The sequence below is a fragment of the Crinia signifera genome, chromosome 8, assembly GCF_055691185.1.
Source record: "Crinia signifera chromosome 8, ASM5569118v1, whole genome shotgun sequence".
Lineage (NCBI taxonomy): Eukaryota > Metazoa > Chordata > Amphibia > Anura > Myobatrachidae > Crinia > Crinia signifera.
The window spans coordinates 121739745-121764358 of record NC_139224.1 but is presented as its reverse complement, the minus strand read 5'-3'; the positions used below and the strand labels follow the sequence as shown (position 1 = coordinate 121764358).

General features: G+C 40.2%; 1 protein-coding gene across 1 annotated transcript in view; it reads left to right on the top strand.

Annotated features, from left to right (window-relative positions):
• CCDC18 (coiled-coil domain containing 18) overlaps positions 1-24614 on the top strand; it is a 56297-nt gene that overhangs the window by 1534 nt on the left and 30149 nt on the right. Inside the window, exons 2-11 of the mRNA XM_083157081.1 lie at positions 277-401; positions 971-1115; positions 1785-1894; positions 2870-2989; positions 3703-3799; positions 7815-7936; positions 8063-8333; positions 10312-10409; positions 10498-10613; positions 11747-11967. Of these exons, the coding sequence (XP_083013207.1) occupies positions 277-401; positions 971-1115; positions 1785-1894; positions 2870-2989; positions 3703-3799; positions 7815-7936; positions 8063-8333; positions 10312-10409; positions 10498-10613; positions 11747-11967 (1425 nt within the window). The remainder of the gene's footprint in view (positions 1-276; positions 402-970; positions 1116-1784; positions 1895-2869; positions 2990-3702; positions 3800-7814; positions 7937-8062; positions 8334-10311; positions 10410-10497; positions 10614-11746; positions 11968-24614) is intronic.

The following is a 24614-nucleotide window of genomic DNA, read 5'->3' as shown; positions in this document are numbered from 1 at the left end:
GCCAGCTCTAAGCGCTGCCTCCTTCCCCGCCCCTGATGACGCTCTGCTGCTCCCCCGAATGAAGTCAGCATACTGGCAATATTTCCGGTTCGCTGATGCGATGTGAACAGACCGCACATGCAGGGTCGTACCGGGACTGAACCGTTTCAAAGTCACGGTGCAACCCTGCGTTTGTGGTCTGAAAGCAGTATTAGCATTGTCTGTGTAATGTGGTTTTTGGATTTTATTATTTGCAGTCATGTTGCTCTTATAGAAATTGCATTATTTTCTAAACAGATCTTTAATGAAATGGAATCAAATGCACCAAAATACCAAAGCAAACGGTCTTCAGCAAGCAGTGTGAGATCAATCCTAATGCAGACAGAGAATAACTTACAGAGTTTGAAAGGTCATCTGTCCAGGTATGTATGAAATCTCTGTTAAAGTCTTCTCTCGCCAGAAGAAGACAAGCTGTGCTTTTATCATTTCGCCTTTCGGAGGGGCAAAAGATTACAATCAGCATTAGCTCTGATTTGTGCCTTCTTATATTCTGTAGGGATGTTTTTTATTCAAGGATCAGTAGACCTTTGTGTAATGGAAAAAGTATATCGTACTATGTGTATATTACCACTGAAAGGCCTATCATAATGACTTTGCAAAGAAGTTCTTATATACTTAATACAGTATATCATATGTACTGTATTTACAGAGTTTTCTCTAACACTAGTAACGTTTCTGTGATTGATTACTCAGAACAAATTAAAGTAATTAAGTTTTATTGAAATATTTGTAATCCTGATGAATACATTTTTAATTCTATATCGTCAGTCCTTTTTTAAATAGCTTCTTAGATTTTTCTGTAGCTACTGTATACAGCTTTCTACTGGTTTTAAGTGTTCCAGTTTTTATATGTATATTTTTTTTATGATATTTTATTCTTGATTGTGCTTCTCTTTGTTTTCCATACTGCCTCTTATCGTATCCTTGACAGCGGGAGCGAGCACTCCCTCAGCAGAGCTCCATTAGGTCTGACGTTAGAAGATCTAGAGCAGCCTAGTGTTCCCCGGGAGAGTGTACCTAAACAGAGGAACATATCTCTAAACGGAGTCGATTCCCTGAGGAGAGCGCAGGATAAGGTGTGTTGTTCCCTCATGACACACACACACACACACACCTAAAATCTACAAATCGGTCGTTAAATGCCCCATGCTGCTGTGAAACAGGTTATTTTGACAAATAGGTCCAGCATGGGAAACATTTCATTAATAGGCAGAACCAGGTATACTGACACACCATTTTGAAGTGATCTATAACCACAGTTGTAGTGTTCTGTCTGATGTGTGGTGCCACAGGAGGTTTCTGTCCTCCCTGAGCTCACCTTATACCTTGGGGTTGTACATGGTATTGACAAAGATACAAATGTAGAAGGTGCTTTCTCTATAATGGCATGTAAGTCTTCATTTTCTAATCTGCGTATGTAAGTCTACTGTCAATGAGCAACCCCAAAGCATTCTCCACTTACAATTCCCTAATGTATTACTGCATTTCATTTATAGACTGCACTCACCTATTCAATGCTGCGGTTTTTTTACATCATTAAAGGCTGGCCGTTCTGATTTAAAAAAAAAAATCAAATCTATCTTGTCGTAAATGGCTGCGGATTGTCAAATCTGTGGCCATTTTCGCCGATCCACAGACTTTCTGACTTTTGACAGTTGTAACATAGTGTCGGAAGCTGATTCTGACTGTCAGGACTAACTTGACAGGGTATATATTCAGTAAAAGTAATCTTTGCTCTCTTTCAGGTGCGTTCTTATGAGTCTGCCCTTGGACCAGGTACTGCTATAGTCCCTAGGCTCCAGGAACAGATTGGGAGTTTGACAGCAGATTGTGAAACTCAAGAAAAAGCACTAAGGTAACATGGTTGTGTTATGTGTGCGGTCCGCTTTGTTGTGCTATATGTGCGCCCTAATTATTATAGCACGGATTTCATAATAATGTGTACGTTTGTCATAATATCTCTATTCCAGTGGTTCTTAAAACCGGTCCTTAGGAACCCACACAGTTCACATTTTGTTGAGTTTTAGGAATCGTCTCCCTTCTAACAATAATAATTATTGAGAGGAAATCCTACCTAAAATTATATTTATTACATCATCTATTGATATAATAGTTCATGCATTTGACATCTGCAATTATATTATAATAGGGCTTGCAAAGCATTATAGAATACAATATGCAGAATGTGACAGTTAGTAATCACTACAGCTGTGCACCAGCTAGGTGATCTGGGGAATGTGACAGTAATCACTACAGCTGTGCAGCAGCTAGGTGATCTGGGGTATGTGACAGTTAGTAATGACTACAGCTGTGCAGCAGCTAGGTGATCTGGGGAATGTGACAGTTAGTAATGACTACAGCTGAGCACCAACTAGGATATCAGACCACCCAAAATGTCTGCTTATGAACTCATGTAGAATAGTGGCATTGGACTGGTGTGATACATATTACTAAATCATCTAAAGATTTAATTTGTACATTCAAATTATTAAGATATCCCTACGTATATATCATCTATACTATGCACTATGGTTAGAATCACCTTTCATTAATAATGGTATTAAACAATATCTCTGGTAACATTCTATTTTATATAAAACAATTACCTATATGGTAACATTTTCCAGGTCACACGACAGGTGCACTCATTACTGACTGACACATTTTAAAAGATCCACAGGTGAAGCTCATTATTTCACTTGATTCTGTGAGGAGACCCGCAAAACATGCACTGTGTGGGGTACTGAGGACCGACTTTGAGAACCTGTGCTTTAGTCTATGGATTGGATGAAGAAAGAGAACTTCAGTGTTCTTACTTTTTGTTTCGTAGGATTGCTGAAGACAAACTACTGGAAAACCGCTGTATAATGGCTGAAAAAGAGCAAAAGTTCAGAGATGAACTGAAAAGAATGAAAACAGAGCTGTATGAATGTAGTAAGCTATGTAAAAGGTGAGGCATATATACTACAATATTACTCTTATTGTTATTTTGTAACTAGAAAATACTTTTGGGGAGGTGTATGAAGTGCTGGTGTTGTATCAAGCCTTGGAAAGAGATAAAGTAGAGGCATTGCCCAAAGGAACCAATCGGCTTCTACCTATCATTTATCTTGCACAGTATTTGAAATGAAGAAGTTGATTGGTTCCTTTGGATAACTTCTCAATTTTATCTCTCCAAGGCTTGATACATTTACCTTTTTACTAAAAACTAATCTTACAATCCATAAATTACCCCAAAAAATCCTTCTATATAAGAACAAGTTCAATGTAATATAATAAAGTAGAACATGTTCTTATGGTGGCGTTGACCTTTTGCTATGTTTGCTGCTCCTTCCAGCTGATGCCTTTGTTTTACACAAAGCACAGCTAACATGAGACGTTCGCTCTCCTGAGCGCACTGGAGCTGGATCTGCCATTGTGATAGTAATTCTGGAAAATTGGCCTGTTATTACAGGTTGCTTACCATAACCAGCACCAAGTCCAATAGTCTGGTCACTCCGAACATCATTTGTTTTTAAAGGAACAAAAGCTTAAAATATTAGCTACTTTTATTTACACTCTTTTTTTTCTCAACAATTAGAGATCCGTTAACTGAATTTTAATGTTTTGCGTTTGTTATGTAATCTTACTGTTAGTGCTAACAAATGAAATTTCTCCTCTAAGAGCTGAAAGACAGAGAAATGAAGCGCTGCTTAATGCTGAGGGGCTGACTCGCGCTTTCCAACAGTACAAAAACAATATGGCTGATAAATTACAAAGGGTAAGATAGAGCAAAGTGCTATATTGTGGCATGAAACTATGGGACAGAGATTTATTTTATTTGCCATTGAAGTGTCATTTGTATTTTCAGTTTGACAAAGAAAAAAAGAGAAAATGCAGGGGCAAACTCTAAAGACCTTTAGTAATCGGAATAGTGATAATCAACTTGGCAATTTAACATGGAGTAAAATTAACGTTTTACTGTTATTTATGGCCAAAACAATGGGCAAAAGTAGAGTAAGTGTATGTAGGCATGACGCCACCTGACATACCTATACCCACACATCATATTGACTTGACTATATGTCACCTATGCATGTTACCTCTGCATGAACTAGTAACAGGACACGCCAAGTGCCCCACAAACAGGCCGCCACCAATCACCAGGGGGGGACATAGGATCCAGGTTAGGACCCTATGAGAAAGGGTTCCCTAAAGGAGTCAACTTACACCTCTCCTAGGTCCCTCAAGACACAGGGTCCGGTCCCAGGAGCCAAAGACCCCAGGCCCCATTCAAACTTTGCCACATATAATCTTATTGAAATACGTTGTTTTTCAATACAGGTCGAGTATCCCGTATCCGAATATCCGTTATCCAAATTATTCCGAAATACGGACTTTCCAGAAAGTGAAATTTTTTTTTTTTTTTGCTAAAAACTCACTGGGGACATTTGTAACAGCATCACAATGATTGCTTGGCATTCAAATTCAGTGCTGAGATAGTACACAAATTTTGTTTCACATTTTGAAACCTTGTTTTTTGAACAATTAAAATATATTTGTGTGTATTTTATGTCGTAATAAAATATATTTGTGTGTATATTATGTGTTTATACAGCATAAATGCAAGATACTTCAAAATACATCATTGAAATATTAAAATATTCCGAAATACGGAATAATCCGTTATCCAAAATTCTCCTGGTCCCGAGCATTTTGGATACGGGATACTCAACCTGTACTACCTAAATAAAATCCCTTGATTTGCCCCCATTCTTGCGTACAGAGCATAATTTACCTCCTACCACAACACACATACACCTTTGTTTCTCCCCATTCCCCTAGAAAATATATAGTACACTGCATCCTAATTGAGTGCGCAATTCACCTTTAGTATCAAGCCAGTCCAAGACAATGGGCCTCGTTGGGTGGTTCCTAACATTCCTATGGTTCAATCCAGTTGGACCCATCTGAAGAGGTCATCTGGCAATGCTATGTTGGACCATTTTTTTGGGTAAAAATTACACTAAGAACCTCAGTTTTTATAATACTTGTTCAGACTACTTATGTGCTTAGAGTGCATCTGCATTTTCTCTTTTGTACTGTGTGGCACTACAAGACTCATTATGATACCTTTTTTATGTTTAGAATTAATTACATTTATGAATGTAATGACAGTCTGGGCGAAATGTAATAGAGTGCGATTTTTTAGACATGTGCGATTTTTGGTCAAAAACGGCCGAAATCGCACATTTTCCGAAAATCGCACATTTAATAGGTTGAAAATCGCGGTAAAAAAATCGCACTTTTTACCGCGAAATCGCACTTTTAGAAGTGCGATTTTTAGTCACATTTCAATTCGCATCCAGATGTTTTCCCATTATAAAGTATACAACTCGCAAATGTAATAGGGTGCGATTTTTGGTCAATGTTACCAAAAATCGCAAAAAAAATAGACCAGGTTCTGACAGGCGAATTTGACAGAACCATGCACAGATCATTGAGATCTGTGCATGGTTCTGTTAATAAAAATGTGTAAAAGTGTTTTTATAAAAAAAAAAACGGCGTGGGGTCCCCCCTCCTAAGCATAACCAGCCCCGGGCTCATTGAGCCGGACCTGGTTCCAGAAATACGGGGGAACAAAAAGCATAGGGGTCCCCCGTATTTCTGAAACCAGCCCCGGACTCTTGGACCGGTCCTGGTTCCAAAAATACGGGGGACAAAAAATCTGGGGGTCCCCCGTATTTTGAAACCAGCACCGGGCTCCAACAGCCCGCGGTGTCATGCCACAGCCGGGGGACACTTTTTATACAAGGTCCCCCGGCCAAAACATGAGCACCGTGGCTGGTCAGCCTTGGACGGGGTACCTGGAGGAGTGGGGACCCCCCCAATAAAGGGGTCCCCCCCCCCCCAGGCTTCACCCGTCCAGGGCTGAAGCCCAGGGCTGTCACCGGCGTCCGTGGCCAGTGGACGCCGGCCTGATAGTGTTAAATCCATCATACATATCATTACATTGCTTTTTACCGGCGAACTACAAGTGCCAGCAGACCTCCCCCGCATGCTGGGACTTGGAGAACCACAAGTCCCAGCATGCAGGGCATTAATGGGCCCGCTGGGACTTGTAGTCCACCTGTAAAAAGAATGTTTATAAAAAACACACACACAGAGAAGTACAAGTTTATTACACACACACACCTCAATTTTACACCAGCATACTTACCATTCCTGGATCCAGCGCTGGTCTGGCTGCTTTACAGCCGGCTCCCCCCGCACTGACAGGCAGCGGGGAGAACCGCTTTCTCCGTTGCCTGTCACCGGCTTTCTCCGTAGCTTCTGTAGCTCTGTCCCAGTGCTACAGAGGCTGAGAGCGTGATTGGCTGAGCTACAGTATGCGTCTCCATGGAGACGCATAGCTCAGTCCTGATTGGCTGAGCTATGCGTCTCCATGGAGACGCATACTGTAGCTCAGCCAATCACGCTCTCAGCCTCTGTAGCACTGGGACAGAGCTACAGAAGCTACGGAGAAAGCCGGTGACAGGCAACGGAGAAAGCGGTTCTCCCCGCTGCCTGTCAGTGCGGGGGGAGCCGGCTGTAAAGCAGCCAGACCAGCGCTGGATCCAGGAATGGTAAGTATGCTGGTGTAAAATTGAGGTGTGTGTGTGTAATAAACTTGTACTTCTCTGTGTGTGTGTTTTTTATAAACATTCTTTTTACAGGTGGACTACAAGTCCCAGCGGGCCCATTAATGCCCTGCATGCTGGGACTTGTGGTTCTCCAAGTCCCAGCATGCGGGGGAGGTCTGCTGGCACTTGTAGTTCGCCGGTAAAAAGCAATGTAATGATATGTATGATGGATTTAACCCTATCAGGCCGGCGTCCACTGGCCACGGACGCCGGTGACAGCCCCGGGCTTCAGCCCTGGACGGGTGAAGCCTGGGGGGGGGGGACCCCTTTATTGGGGGGGTCCCCACTCCTCCAGGTACCCCGTCCAAGGCTGACCAGCCACGGTGCTCATGTTTTGGCCGGGGGACCTTGTATAAAAAGTGTCCCCCGGCTGTGGCATGACACCGCGGGCTGTTGGAGCCCGGTGCTGGTTTCAAAATACGGGGGACCCCCAGATTTTTTGTCCCCCGTATTTTTGGAACCAGGTCCGGCTCAATGAGCCCGGGGCTGGTTATGCTTAGGAGGGGGGACCCCACGCCGTTTTTTTTTTAACTTTTTTTTTTTTGCACAAAAGCGCATTTATAAAAATGCGCACATTTTCATGACTGAAAATGCGCACATTTTCATGACTAAAAATCGCGGCAAATCGCATTTTTTTGCCGCTAATTCGCATCTCATTACATATGCGAATTCGCGGCAAAAAATGCGATTTTTAAAGGTGCGATTTTTTTTTTAGTCTAAAAAATCGCACCCTATTACATTTCGCCCTCTGTCTCAAATGAGTTTACATTACAAAAGGGATGTCTATATACAAAGCTTTAGAGGGAGTGTGAGCAGGTGTAATATCCAGAAGCATTTGTTGATTGATGGGTTTATTGATATTTGAATAGAATGCATAAGTAAGTTACATGGAGAAATCTTGGAGCATTAAGTAAAGATGTTAGTAGTGACTGTGTGTCTGGAAATGAGAAAGTTAACATTTGGTTGTTAATGTATTGGAATAAAGTTAATAAATCCTATTCCTTTTTGTTATCTGAATAGTGTAAGCTTTGGTTTGTTTTAATGCGGGAAGGGGTATGGAATAAAATAATTATTGGATTAGAATGCTAGACATTTGTGTCTTGTTTTTATTAGATTCAAGCCGAAGGAGAGTTGATCAACAAGAACTTCCAAAGCTGTAATAAAGAACGCGAGGAATCGCAGGAAAAATGTACAAGGTTGGAAAAGGAACTTGAAAATGTGAGAGAACATCTAAGGTACAGTAGGCTGGTGGCAGTGAAACATAACTTCCGGATATCTCTGACTTTGTAACTGTAGTAGAAACCTAGAGAGCACAATATATGCAGAATATATATGACATCCTTTTCTTTCCCTCACGCTAGAAACTTGATGTCAGAAAAGACTGATGAACAAGAGAAGCAGAAATCTAACGATAGAACCGCAGAACTTATTTCACTCCTCGCTCAGTCTAATCAGAGAGTGCTGAGACTTGAGAGCGAACTTGAAAATAAAGAGAAAGTTCTTGAAGAAAACATTCATCTTCTACATGAGACTAAAGAGTTAAAAAAGCATCTTGCTGAAATTGAAGACCTCCACAAAATAAAACACTGCGAGTCTGAGTCGGGTGATGTCAGAACAATGTCAAAGTTACAGGTGAGACTAATTCACTGTACTTTTATGTTGGAGAACATGAATGGTTTATTGCTATGTCATCCTGACCTGCTGTAGATTATAGCTCAACGCGTTTCCCTGGATAAATGCTTGTCCGGCTTCTGGTGTGCTCCTGAGGAAGCCGGACAAGCATTTATCCAGTAATATGCGTTAAACTATAATAATCTACAGCGGGACAGGATTTTAACCCTTGATGACCCACCCATCTCTCCTGAAAACGGCACATCACATGCATACCATAATCCGGGACTGACACCCTGTGGGATACCTAGCATGATCCCTAAACTAATCGGATAATTGAATTGAGCCACCTACGGAGTCTTGATCTCTTGAAATAACTGGGAAGTGCACTGGGAACAAGTGGTCTGGATCACATATCGTCCAACAGAGGACAGTCAAGGATGGTAATCTGAACTTCATCTAAACCCTGGCCCATTGATCTACATCTGCTTATATACCACTCATTGATGTTTTTGAGATAAGGGTGCTCTAAAATTGCCCTTGGTTTTAAACATTATTTGTTATTATTATCGTTTATTTCTATGGCGCCACAAGGGTTCCACAGCGCCCGACAATACATAGATGAGCAAAGAACAATACAAGAAAGATTGTGATTTACAGTACAAATGCAAATTAGGACAAGTACATGGTAAATAAAAAAGACAGTTGCAACAGTGGAGACTAATGCACTTATAACAGTGGCAGAGATATATTCTAAGAAAAGCACATGAGGAGAGAGGGTCCTGCTCGTTAAAACTTACATTCTAAAGGTACGGGGCAGACAAACTGGGGTGACACAGCTGGGATAAAAGCAAACCTAAACATAGGGTTAGGATGAGAGATGGTTTGATTTAATGAAGAAGTGGGTCTTGAGTGCCCGTTTAAAAATTTGTAGAGAGGTGGTAAGTCTAATAGGGAGGGGTAGAGAATTCCAGAGATAGGGTGCACAACGGCCAAAGTCCTGGAGGCAGAAATGGGAGGAAGTAATCAGTTTGCAGGAGAGACAACGTGCATATGTGGAGCGGAGAGGGCAGGTGGGAGTGTAAAGAGAGACAAGGTCAGATACGTAGGTGGGAGAAGAATGGGTGATGGCTTTGTAAGTGGGTGTAAGGAGCTTGAATTGTGTTCTGAAGGGAAAGGGAGCCAGTGCAGGGCTTGTAAGAGAGGGGAGGTGGACATAGTATGTTTGGAGAGGAAGATGAGATGGGCAGCAGCATTGAGGATAGATTGGAGTGGAGAAAGGTGTTTTACAGGGAGGCCAGAAAGTAGTAGATTACAGTAGTCCAATCTGGATATAACTAGTGAGTGGACGAGGGTCTTTGTAGCATCCTGGGTGAGAGAGGGTCTGATCCTGGAAATATTTTTGAGGTGGAAAGGACAGGACTGTGAAAGATGCTAAATGTGTGGTTTAAAGGAGAGAAAGGAATCAAGAGTGACACCAAGGCAGCGTACTTGGTGGCTAGAGGAGTTCGTTTTTCCATCAATAGAAAGTGAAATTGTGGAAGGTGAGGTAATGTGACGAAAAATGCATTTAAGTCGCAAGGCAATGTCACTAGGATGCATGAGGAGATTCTGCTGATTAATTTGATATGCAACTCTTGTGTATATGTGTGTCTGCATCTGTGTACGAACTGCTACAATGTAACAGCTGCGTGTTTGTTTTCAGTACAAGTCCTGTTTACAGGTCACATCGCATCAAAAAGCATGCAATGTGCTATAGAAGCGTGCTTTTTGTACTGTTTCTTTCTTTGTAATGACTATAAAATAACCTTTCCCTACTTTACTCATTATGTAGCCACAATAAACTGTTTATCGCATCACGGTTATACTCTGCCTGTACTTTATGACATAGATGATATTCTGTAGTTGATTACATTTGTCTGTAACCATTTATATACCTAACTTTAAGACAATTATGTCTATTTTTTTTCACATCTCTGGTTTGTTTTGCTTTTCACAGTTTGACCAGATGACTCTTGCTTTTAAAAAAGATAATGTATTGAAAGATGTAAATAATTGTGATCTGGAAAACAGCAGGTCCCTCATTGTGGAACTAAGGTATTTATATATACATCTGAAACTGCAACAAATGTGCAGGTGTTATTATGGAAATAAACAGATCAATCATATTCTCCTCTTGCTTTAGGGCACTGCTGCAAATGAAAGAGGCAGAAAATAGAGAGCTTCAGGCTAAGCTTTTGAGTGCATATAACAGCGACTCACTGGATGCAGAACCAGTAAAGTTAAGCCCCCAGCAAATAGGTAAGTTTGGTATTTCTTGGTCATTTAGTAATCGTGTATCGCATAGGCCAGTGTACTATTTCTAGGTCATACAGGCCAGTGTGCTATTTCTAGGTCATACAGGCCAGTGTGCTATTTCTAGGTCATATAGGACAGTGTGCTATTTCTAGGTCATACAGGCCAGTGTGCTATTTCTAGGTCATATAGGCCAGTGTGCTATTTCTAGGTCATACAGGCCAGTGTGCTATTTCTAGGTCATACAGGTCAGTGTGATATTGCTAGGTCATATAGCCGAATGTGCTATTGCTAGGTCATATAGCCGAATGTGCTAGCTAGGTCATATAGCCGAGTGTGCTATTGCTAGGTCATATAGCCGAGTGTGCTATTGCTAGGTCATATAGCCGGGTGTGCTATTGCTAGGTCATATAGCCGAGTGTGCTATTGCTAGGTCAGTGTGCCATCGCTAGGTCATATAGGTCAGATAGCCGCGTGTGCTATCGCTAGGTCACACAGTAATCCTGTATCATATAGTTAAGTGTGTTATCTCTAGATCATACAGCATTCCTGTTCTATAGATGTGGGTGCGCTATTTCTAGGTCATACCTATACGATACAGGAATGTTGTAAATGTGCTTTTTATTTGTTATTTAATAACAGTTTGTTATATAGCGCAACATATTCCATTGCGCTTTTTCTAGGTCATGCAGCAATCCTGTATTGTACACTGTACTTAAGTTTGTTGGAGCTTTTGTGTTTATATGGCACAATTTTTTTAGAGCACATATAGAATGTACATTGCAGATTATGAAGTTCAACCATAGGTCCAAACTAACCTCAATGACAAGAGATTAATTTTAGAGACTGCTGTCCCCAATGGTCTCACCGTTCTTCCATATGAAGTTTTTCCCTGGAATGGCCACTGAATTTCATAACAAAACTGCTAATATTAGTTATTCAGAATTAAATCAGCCTGGTTATTTGCCCCGTGTTCCTTTTTAAAATGAGGGTAATTGCTGGACTGTTGTTCTCTATTGTCCCTCATACCCTTATAGGTGATTTCATGCTTTGTTCTACAAAATGAAACTTGCTCCTTTGTAGAATTGACAGTGGAATAAAGTATGTTTTAAAACCAATATAATTGTATTTAATTACAGACGAGGAAAAATTCCTGCATCTAGAGGCTGTAGGCAAACAGTTAGAGGCAGAGAACCAGAGGCTGACTGATGCCATGAAAGAACTACAGAGAAAACTTGGTAAAGCTGAAGCTGAAACTACCAAAACCAAGCTTTCTATGGCCCAGAGAACCAGCCAGTTTCAGCTCATCCAGGAGGAGCTGCTGCAGAAAGCTTCCAAAAGCACCAAGCTAGAACAGGAGGTAAGTGCTGATCACAGGTGCTTTCATGTATGTTACACTAGGTACTCTGCAAGCATGTTCTGTTTATCTGCAAGCAGCTAAATGTTTCTTCTCCGGAGATCTTAAATTGTTTTCCAGTGGAGACACTTCCTTCTTATACTCTGCAGCTGCAAATGTACTCTCGCTCTACAGCATCTGATGTTACATGGTATACTGGAGAAAAAGAAGACTCTTTGTGGGGGCACTCTTAGTGCATGTACATGAGTACATGCGTATACAATACCTATTGGTACCAAGAAATGTGGTGAGTGACTAATGAAATGGTGATACTATTTAAAATTTAACTTTTAATATTTACGTTTTAATATAGATTAACATAAGGTATATGATTAAATTACATACAATTTCAACACACAATTTGAAGTTTAAAATATGCACTGCAACTAATAATTCTGTTACTGTCTGTGAATAAGGATTCACCAAAAAACAGTCCAATATTTCCTTGCCTCGATTTATATACCCGTTAGATGGGTTGAAAGTTCATTCAAAATAACAACAATCGCTGTAACACCTTAATATCTGCACACTCTTTGGTTGCTAGAATAAGTGTACTGACGACTGTCAGATTGTAAACAGATATCGAGTAGGAGAGTGATAATCAGTTTGCAAGTGTCTATATCTCACCCAAAACCCACCTTCTTACCATCATACGTCTATAGGGTGGCAGATGGGGGAGTCAGGGAGAGACTCCGCAAATGAAAAGAGTGGAGTGGCCACAGTACCTTCTGCTGCTCGTTAGGTCGGATCGTCCATCCACTGTTACTCTACTGAGTATTGCAGTGTAGGGATTCAGCCGGCTTTAGGAGTGAGAGAGGATTAGTTATCCTAGGATAGGAATTTAGAGTGTCTGACAGGCAGAAAATATTATTGTGTTCCAAAACAAATGGGAATTCCTGGCGCTTGACTTGTATGTTCGGAGTACCAATGATTTTCTCATGCAAATATGGAGACAAGAGAAAACATATGTATAAATTATAAATTGGGGTACAACAGAGTGGGGGGTTGAAAAAAAAATCCTTGAAAAAGGTGGCAGAGCCCGCCGAAACATGTCGGATGTCAAGTGAGTTCTTGTACTATTTTAATTGTTCATTTTGCTTTTCATTTACTTTTTAAGCTGTACCGTGCCCTTGGCCAATGGGCCACGATTACAGTTTTTTTAAATAAATATCTTGTTACTGAGACTGGTCATCCCTTTATTTTTGGGTACATCTGCTGCCACGTGGGGACTCATCAGTGGATATTTGCCACCCACCAGTCCCCCCACAAGATACCTTTATGTGTTTATGATACCAGTACTTCTCGTGAGTATGGTACGAAGTACCTTCATTGTTACATCACATGTGAATGGGATCTTTGGTACTAAAGAAACCTTTATATGCTTCTAACTCCTGTTTATTCAGTTGAGTACGGTATGCACCCGTGATTTCATCTTTCTTTTGGTATTACCTATCTGTCTTACACGTTGGTGGACCTTAAAGAAACCGTTACACACCTGTAACCGCACACAAAGTGTGAGTCGTGGTACGACTTCATTTTTGGGTCAACTTACCCCCCACTCTGTTGTACCCCAATTTATAATTTATACATATGTTTTCTCTTGTCTCCATATTTGCATGAGAAAATCATTGGTACTCCGAACATACAAGTCAAGCGCCAGGAATTCCCATTTGTTTTGGAAGATTTGTACAGGAGGATTACCCAGTGGTCCTCGTTTTGGAATTTCGGCTGCAAGGACTGGTAGCGCCTTGGGACTTTTCAGTTTTTTTGTTGTCAGAAAATATTATTGTGTCAGAGAGGAGAGGTAAAGTAAGAGAGATAATTTACAGATCGCAAGTGTCTATATCTCACCCAGTTTCTGTTTTCCAACCATCATAATTTAGAGGATGGTGGATGGGATAGCCGGGGAGAGACTCCGTTGATGAAGGAAGTAGATCAGATGGCCAAAAGTACCTTCTGCTGCTCGTTTAATCCGACTGTGTGGTCACTGTTGCCCGGTTGGGTATTGCAGTGTAACGACACAGGTGATCTCAGGAGTGAGAGAGGATTAAGTTGCCCTAAAAAGGGACTTCTAAAGATAGATGGTTATAAAGTATACACAATTGTATATCTATTATCTAGTATTCTAGCCACCAAGATGTGGAAGTAATAAGAAGCAGGTAGATTAAACAGAAAATTATATGAGTTGTTCTCTATAGATACTGATAATGTATATATACAGGTCGCAATTTATCAGTTTGCCATTTTTGAGATTTTTTGTTAATACAGAGTTTTTTTTATATATATTCATATAATTATATCACAACCGTCAAATTACTTCACAAGTTGCTGGTCAACTGTGTTTTTTAGATACCTGTGACAGAATCACCACAGAGAGCCGCTTAATAACAAGAATTTAGCAACAATAAATCGGTTTAATCAGCAGAGAGAATCAGGTTGTTAATTTATATAGGGCTGTTGACCATATTGTTTAAATACATTTGTTATAGTAAAACAGATTCTATAGCTACAGCAGATTCCCTGCACAGACCGCTGGACCGCGGCTACGATGTGTGGGAAAAGGTTGCTGTTAGCTTAAGCTTCAAAAGGACAAACGGCATTATTTAGATCAGTTCATATAGTGGATGACAAGTCCCTGCACAGGCTGCTAGACCGCGGCTCGATGTGTGGGAGGACAGCTGTAAATTATATTTTTAAAGAACAAACGGCAATAAAGATATATACAGCATAGAGTCAATTTAACAGTTAATGAGTCCCTACGTGTGCCGCTGGATTGCGGCTGCACTGTATAGGGAGAATACACAGTATCCGATTACTGTTAGCTACAACTTTAAAGAGGGCAGGAGGTAACAATTAATCATTCAATGTAACTACTGACGGTTCCCTGCACGGGCCGCTGGACCGCGGCTACAATGTACAGGGAGAATACCGCCCAGTAAAGAAAGATAAATGCTTGGAATAGTTACGCTTTGTTCTCCCCGAATGTCAGCGATTGTAGAGATCTGCAAGGTAGGGTTGCTAGTGCATGGTAGTAGGCTGGATGACGCGTTTCGCCCCTCCCACGGGGCTTGTTCACATCCTGTCTAGGTAATCACGGTAGCTGGTATTTATCTGTTCTCAGGCTGAGTAAATTGGATACTTAATTGATCGTTTGTACCGTTCAGCAAGAAATTAGCCAATAGTGTATATATTGTATTAATATTACCTAATGTCTGACTAAATTAATTTAATTAGAAGATATTTTTGATGACACCAATTAATCATGTATTTATAGGACATATATGTCTAGCATATAAGAATACTATTGTTACTAATTGGCAGTAATAGATTAATTTGCTTGATATAGGAAGAGTTCTATTTATTTTACTCTGAATCATTAGTCATAAAATGGGAGATTATTTTAATTGTAATTATCACGTTTTTCCAAAGGAGGAAAGGAAAGGATAATGATGAATTTTTGATAAATTATATTGGTTTTTAAATTTTTTAAATAACACATTAATGGAAGTGAAAATATATATTTATAAATATATAAAAAATATACCAGAAAAAATATATTAATAGAAAAAAAAAAAAATATATATATATATATATATATATATATATATATATATATATATATATATATATATATATATATATATATATATATATATATATATATATATATATATATATATATATATATATATATATATATATATATATATATATATATATATATATATACATACATATATATATATATAATATATATATATATATATATAGAAAATAATAAATAAAAATTATAAAAAATATAGAAAATTTTTTGAAAATTTTTAATTTATTGGAAAAATATACCAGAAAGAGCGTCAGAATATATGAAAATTATTAATTATATAGGAAAAAGGGGGATAATAAATATGCGCATTGATATAGCCAATATATTATATTCTTGAGTTTTCTGGATAAATTGAGACACAATTTGTTAGTAAGAGTAAGTTGTGATAATAAGAGAGTATTTTTATTGATTGGTAAATTATAACAGGAGGTTTTATTGATTTATTGTAAACATAGACATAAAAGTGAAGAGTGATGAAGGATTTGTATCTTCTTCATGTATGATGTTTTTGGTTAAATTTCTTGAAAAACAAAACACTGGTGACTAAATGTTTACAAAAAAGAGCTGTAATTAATATATTCATTTAAGCCATTGGGGGACACTGTATTCAGAGTAAAGGTCCAGAAGCTTTCCCTTCTGAGGAGTTCGTTGGTAAGGTCACCACCCCTGATCCCCAGATGGATGATTTCGATTCCAAAAGCCTTGAAGAAGTTTAGGTCTCCCTTGTGCTTGAAATAGAAGTGGCAAGCTACTGATGTCAGTTGTTTAGACCTAGCCAGGTCTGTGGCAGCGTTGCGAATACTCCCGACATGTTCCAAGATTCGCTGTTTCAACATTCTGCTTGTCATCCCCACATACATGGCACCACATTTGCAGTTTATACAGTAGATGACTCCCTTCGTGCGACAATTAATGTAGTCGTGAATCTTATGTTTGTTGTCATACCTGTCTGTCACCTCTTTTTGTCTTACCATGTATGTGCATGCTTTGCAAACGCCACATGGGAATGAGCCTGTTAGTGTGGGGATTCTGGGTTTGGTCCTGGTGTAGTGACTAGTTACTAGATGGTCTCTTAAGTTAGGTGACCTTCTCCAGCTAATTGAGACTGTCACCAATAATTTTGGCCAGATCCTCGTCGGCCATAAGAACATGCCAGTATTTTTGCATACTTTGTTTTATGGCTCTCCATTGTTGATTAAAGTTGCTGATAAATCTTGGTCTGGATTCTCCATCGTTCAGGTCTTTCTTTTCCCAGCCCATGGGGTTTTCAGTTTTAAAGATAATGGATTCTCTGTTTGTTTTGATTACTGATTTCTGGGCTTTCTTTAGGGATCTGTTACTGTATCCACGATCTTTAAGTCGACTGCTAAGTTCTTCGCATTGTTGTTTAAAAACTACCTCATCAGATACGTTTCTCCGTAGTCTGAGGAATTCCCCTTTGGGGATATTCTCTACAGTTGGAGGGAAGTGGTGGCTTGTTTGATGTAGCACACTATTAGTCGCCGTACTTTTTCTAAACAGTTTTGTTTCCAGCTTGTCATTGGGTCCTTTATAGATCTTCAGATCCAGAAAGGAGATCTCAAAATCACTGATTTCAGAAGTAAGTCTGAGATTTAGATCGTTTGAGTTGAGGACGTTTAGAAACTCATCTAGTAGATTTTTATCGCCGTCCCATATCAGTATGATGTCGTCGATATATCGACTCCACATACTGATATGTTTTGAATATTTCTCATACTCCTCTGAAAAGACTATTTCTTTCTCCCACCAACCTAAATATAGGTTGGCGTACGTAGGTGCGCAGGCCGCCCCCATTGCGGTCCCCCTCGTTTGTAAAAAGAATTTATCGTCGAAAGTGAAAAAATTGAAATTGAGAACAAATGATAACAGTTCAAGCAGAAAATCCTGGAATGGTCCAAAGTCTTCCATGTTGAGAAAATATTTCACAGCATTGAGACCCTTGGTATGGTCTATGCTTGTGTACAGTGACTCGACGTCTAAACCGACCAATAGTTGGCCTTCTTCCAGATTGATATCATGTAGTTTTTATAAAATGTCGGTAGTATCCCTTGTGTAGGAGGGGAGTTCAAGGACATGTTTCCTTAGATGAAGATCCAAAAATATGCTTGCCCTTTCCGAAAGGCATTCTATCCCAGAGACGATAGGTCTGCCCGGAGGTACGGTGGGATTTTTATGGACCTTAGGGAGCAGGTATAGTGTGGCAATTTTGGGGTTTTCCACCCACAGATATTCATATTCCTTTTTTGTGATAGCGCCTTCATCTAACCCCCTTCTTAGTATCGATTCGTACTTCGGTTGTATTATACCAAGTGGGCTGAGCATAATAGCTCTGTAGCATTCTGTGTTGTTTAGTTGCTTATATGCCTCAGTTGTGTACATATTTTTAGGCCATATCACTACATTACCCCCTTTATCAGAGGGTTTTATAACCACATCTTGCCAGCTCTGAATGTTCTTGAGACCCTGCCACTCTTCTTTAGTAAGGTTGTATGGTATCTTATGGTGTTTCCTATTAGTGTAGATTTTGTCAAAATCTTTAGATACCAAATTAGTGAAGACACCTACTTCGGGACATATGGAATCCTGTGGGGTGAATGTAGATTTTTTCTTACAAGTTGGTCTCTTTTCAGTTGTACTTGTGTGCGTATTTTCTGACTCTGCCAGGAGTTCATCAAGAGCGATTAGTGCCTCTACCTCTTCTTCCGTGATGTCACAGTTGTTAGTGTCTTTACATGCCTGTGATTTGTTGGCGAAAAACTTTTTTAAGAGGAGTTTTCGACCAAAGAGTTTCAAGTCCTTTTCCAGGTTGAATCGGTTGAGGTTGTTAGTGGGGGAGAAGGATAGTCCTCCTCTGCTGAGAACATCTGTCTCTACATTTGTTAATATATGGTCGGAGAGATTGATGATTTGTAATGTGTCTCTTATTGGTCCTTCCTTACTCGAATTGGATATCTTTTCGGGATTGGGGGCCCCCATTTTCCTCTTCCTTTTCGACCTCCTTGTTTTCCCCTTGCGCTTTGCTGGAATCCGCGTGGATTCTGGGGCTTCTCTAAAAAAAACCCTGCTCTTGATGTTTGGGAAAAATTGTTATGGGAGTTATCTCCTTCTTCTCCCGAGGAGTCTAGTTCGGAAGAGGAGTAGTTGTAATCGTAGATGTTGTTATATGTCTTTCTGGGAGCTTTCCACGTGTTGTTCTTCCAGGCAAATATTTGGCCTGAGGAGAAGTCTTTCTTGTCTCTCCAAAATTTATTTTTCTTCCGCTCGATGATTGCTTGTTTGTATTTGTCAAGATCTTTTTGTTTAGTTCAAATTGCTTCTGGAAGGATGTATCCTTCTCCCACTTCTCCAGTTTTTGGCTCAGAACTCCAATTTCTTTTTCACACTCCTCTAGAATGAGATGATCGTGCTTCAAAAGAATATTCGTAAGTTCGTGTGAGCACTTCAGTAAGCAAGTCTCCCACTCGGTTTTCAATGCTTCTGTTGCTAATGGGAAAGCTGGGAAGACTTTTGGTCTGAGACCCCTGGGATAAATTTTCTGCTTTTGATAATTTTCGAGTGTAGTTAGATCCCAGTTGGTTCTTAATTGTTTCTGGAGAACATTCTTTAGTCTTTTAAAATCTTCCTCCCATGTGCTGTCTGATTCCTTCTAGGGTGTATTCGTGGAGAAGATGTCTTCTAGATCCTCATTGATCTTTCTTCTTGATGTGAGTTCGTTTTTCAAGCTAAAGTTTGACATTATGTGTTTTTGACTCATCATTCATCATTATCCTTTCCTTTCCTCCTTTGGAAAAACGTGATAATTACAATTAAAATAATCTCCCATTTTATGACTAATGATTCAGAGCAAAATAAATAGAACTCTTCCTATATCAAGCAAATTAATCTATTGCTGCTAATTAGTAACAATAGTATTCTTATATGCTAGACATATATGTCCTATAAATACATGATTAATTGGTGTCATCAAAAATATCTTCTAATTAAATTAATTTAGTCAGACATTAGGTAATATTAATACAATATATACACTATTGGCTAATTTCTTGCTGAACGGTACAAACGATCAATTAAGTATCCAATTTACTCAGCCTGAGAACAGATAAATACCAGCTACCGTGATTACCTAGACAGGATGTGAACAAGCCCCGTGGGAGGGGCGAAACGCGTCATCCAGCCTACTACCATGCACTAACAACCCTACCTTGCAGATCTCTACAATCGCTGACATTCGGGGAGAACAAAGCGTAACTATTCCAAGCATTTATCTTTCTTTACTGGGCGGTATTCTCCCTGTACATTGTAGCCGCGGTCCAGCGGCCCGTGCAGGGAACCGTCAGTAGTTACATTGAATGATTAATTGATACCTCCTGCCCTCTTTAAAGTTGTAGCTAACAGTAATCGGATACTGTGTATTCTCCCTATACAGTGCAGCCGCAATCCAGCGGCACACGTAGGGACTCATTAACTGTTAAATTGACTCTATGCTGTATATATCTTTATTGCCGTTTGTTCTTTAAAAATATAATTTACAGCTGTCCTCCCACACATCGAGCCGCGGTCTAGCAGCCTGTGCAGGGACTTGTCATCCACTATATGAACTGATCTAAATAATGCCGTTTGTCCTTTTGAAGCTTTAGCTAACAGCAACCTTTTCCCACACATCGTAGCCGCGGTCCAGCGGTCTGTGCAGGGAATCTGCTGTAGCTATATAATCTGTTTTACTATAACAAATGTATTTAACCCCTTCCCGACATTTGACGTATATATACGTCATGGCCGGGATGTACTTCCCGACACATGACGTATATATACGTCATGACTTTAATCTGTCCCTGCGTCTATAGACGCGGTGACAGTTTAAACATGTCTGCTGTCCCTGACAGCAGACATGTCCCTGCATGCCCAGGGGGGGTGGCGATGCCTCCCCCCCGTCGGCGATCGCTGTGATTGGCTGTTCAATGTGAACAGCCAGTCGCAGCGTTTTCCTGTGTTACCGGCGAATCAGACGCTCGGTAACACAGGTGTCAATCACCGCCGGGTGTGAGGGGGCATGAGGGGGTCACCGGTGATGACCACACCTCACCCCACCTGCCCCCAAGGCTGTGATTGGTCCGTCGGTCCGACGGACCAATCACAGCCAAGGCGCGTCATTTAAACTAACGGTGACTGCGCTTTCCGGTCTGGAATTGCGTGCAGAGCGGTCACCGGCCACTCTGTCGTGATATACATACCTGAACCTTGCCTGATACTTACCTGATCACCGCTGATCACCGCTGGTAGCGTGCTGCCAGCAGCTGGATGCTTCCTGGATCTTGTGACTTCCTGTGTCCTGCTGCTGCAGTGTCATAGAGTCACAGATGTGAGAGATAGTGACAGATAGTGATAGAGAGTGCTATATTTTGTGTCTGCTGCACCCCTTTTGTGCTGATCAGTATATCTGTGCTGATCTTCAACTTTTTGGGGTTTTTTTTTTTTATATATATATATACCTGTCAGTTGCACCAAAGGTTGTGCTGCCTGTGCAACTGACTGCTGCCCCCCCTTTTGTGCTGATCAGTTTAAATTAATTAACTGATCAGCAACTTTTTGGGGGTCCAGGTTTTTTTTTTTATATATATACCCTGTCAGGTTGCACCCACAGTTGTCTGCCTGCTGCCCCTCACTGCTAATCAGTGTCGCATCACTGCATCACTGATCTGCAGTTTTTTTTTGGGGGGGGGGATTGCAGTGGGGTTTTGTTTTTACACCCACGTTGCTTTTGTGGGTGTCCTGTGGCCGCTGATCAGTGACGTACATCACTGAACAGCATTTTTGGCACAGGGTTGATATTTTTTTTCTGCAGTTTTTTTAAATTTTTTTTTTTTTGGAGAGTGCTGTGGTTTATTTATTTTTTTATTGTTTTTACACCCACGTTGCTTTTGTGGGTGTCCTGTTGCCTTTGAGCGCTGTTCAGTGACGGACGTTACTGACCAACATCTGTGCTCAATTTTTGGCGCAGGACCTTTTTTTTTTTTTAACCCCTTCAATTTTTTTATTTTTTTTATTGGCATCAAATTCTTGTATAAAGTATTTTTTTTTTTCTGCACTACATACACACTACACACTACATACCCCCCGTGTTGAAATAAAGTTTGTACCTCCCCTACACTATACACGTGTTACTTACAGAAACACAAAAATAAAAATGTCATCCCAAATGTCATCCCAGTCATCCAGAAGAATGTATTCAGCGGAGGAGGCATATGCCATGCTTGCCTCTGACTCTGACACAGCCAGTGATGCAAGCGGGGAATTTGAAGGATTCGTCTTAAGCTCTTCTTCCTCCTCTGGTGATGAGGGACCCCCTCAAAGACGCCCCCGTAGAGCAGCTGAGACCCCCCCCCCCCCCAATAATTGATCTCGTATGGACCCCACCACCAGACAATTTTGAGCCCCAGGTTCCTGAGTTTTTGGCCATCCCAGGAATCCAATTTGATTCAACAGGTCTCAGAGAAATTGACTTTTTCAAATTATTTTTCTCTGATGATTTTATAAATTTAATGGTGGACCAAAGTAATTTATATGCCCAGCAGTTTATTGCTCAAAACCCCACGTCATCATTTGCTAGGTGGACCCCTGTAGATGCAGTAGAGATGATGACGTTTTGGGGTCTGGTGTTACATATGGGCATAGTAAAAAAGCCAGAAATTAGGCAATATTGGAGTACAGATGTTCTGTACAGCACCCCACTTTACCGTATGGCCATGACTCGGACTCGTTTTGAGATAATCCTTAAATTTTTACATTACACCGATAATGCACAGTGCCCACCCAGAGATGATCCCACCTTTGACCGGCTATTCAAAGTCAGGCCGGTCATTGATCATTTCAGTGCCAAATTTGCAGAGATGTACATCCCTGAAAAATTTATTTGTATTGACGAGTCCCTTATACATTTTAAAGGAAGGGTTAAATTCCGCCAGTACCTTCCCAGTAAGACAACAATTCATGGAGACAGTACCACCTCCATCCCTGTACGAGGTACCAGTACCCACACCTCAAAACCTAATTGTATCCTAGATTACAATAAGTACATGGGCGGAGTGGATCTTTCAGATCAGGTACTGAAGCCGTACAGTCCCCTGCGGAAAACAAAAATCTGGTACAAGAAGCTGGCCGTGTATATCATCCAGATGGCACTGTATAACGCTTACGTGCTATTCCGTTCTACCAGCCAGAGGGGGACATTTATGCACTTTCAAGAGGAAGTCATAAAGGGCCTAATATTTGGGAACCAGCAGGCAGAGGGCCCCAGTACTTCTAGTACTGGCCCCCGTATTGTACCAGGGCAGCATTTTCCTAACGAAATCCCCTCCACTGCAAGAAAGGGCAGGACACAAAAAAGGTACAAAGTTTGCTATAAAAAGGGAATAAGAAAGGATACTATTTTCCACTGTGAAACTTGCCCCGACAAACCCGGCCTATGTATAAAGGAGTGTTTTAAAATATACCACACATCTATGGATTATAAGGTTCATCATTTCACCGTGCTTCGGGGGTCTTGCTAATGCCACATAGCACCCACCATTCATTCCACCAGAATCTGAGCTGCAAAATCCAAAAATCACTCCTTCCCTTCTGAGTCCTGCCATGCACCCAACTGGTATTTTTTGGTCACATATGAGGCATTGCCATACTCGGGAGAAATTGGGGCACAGATTTTGGGGTGCTTTGTCTCCTTCATTCCTTGTGAAAATGAAAAATTTGGAGCCAGAACTGCATTTTTGTGTAAAAAATGTAATTTTTCATTTGCACAGCCCAGTTGTATCAAAATTGGTGAAACCCCTGGGGGTTTGAAATGTACACTATACCCCTAGATGAATTCCCTGAGGGGTGTAGTTTGCAAAATGGGGTCACTTGTGGGGGGGTTCCTAACTTTTAGCATCTTATGGTGCCTAGAAACCTACATGGTGCCTAAAAAATAATCTCATATAAAGGAGGCTCCAAAATCAAGTAGGTGCTCCTTCTATTATGAAGCCTGTGGTTTGGTCAACGTGCACACTAGGGCCACATATAGGATATTTATGAAAACAAAAGAATTGGGGGAATCAATTTTTAGTCACATTTCTCTAGTAAAATCTACTGTGTTCCTTAGAAAAATGTATTAAAATTGCAAATCTGCAAAAAAGAAGGAATTTTGAAATTTCACCTACACTTTGTTTTAATTCCTGTGAAACACCTAAAGGGTTAACAAACTTCCAAAATGCTGTTTTGAATACTGTGAGGGGTGCAGTTTTTGAAATGGCATCATTTATGGGGGTGTCTCACATACAAGTCCCTCAAAGTCACATCAGAACTGAACTGGTCCCTAAAAAAATCAGTGTTTGAAATTTTCTTGAAAATTTGAGAATTTGCTATTCATATTTTAAGCCTCCTAGTGTCCAAAAAAATTAAAAGGATGTTGAAATAATGATGGAAACATAAAGTAGACATATGGTCTATGTTAGTTATTAACTATTTTGAGTGGTATGTTTATTTGTCTCACAAGCAGAAAATTTAACATTTTGAAAATTGCTAAATTTTCCATTTTTTTACGACATTTTGGTATTTTTCACAAAAAAACAGACTGTATCGACCCAAATTTACCACTAACTTGAAGTACAATGTGTCACGAGAAAACAATCTCGAAATCACTGGGATAAGTAAAAGCAAAATAAAGTTATCCCCACGTAAGTGATACATGTCAGATTTGAAAAAAAGGGCTCTGTCAGGAAGGCAAAAACATGCTGCATCAGGAAGGGGTTAAACAATATGGTCAACAGCCCTATATAAATTAACAACCTGATTCTCTCTGCTGATTAAACCGATTTATTGTTGCTAAATTCTTGTTATTAAGCGGCTCTCTGTGGTGATTCTGTCACAGGTATCTAAAAAACACAGTTGACCAGCAACTTGTGAAGTAATTTGACGGTTGTGATATAATTATATGAATATATATAAAAAAAAC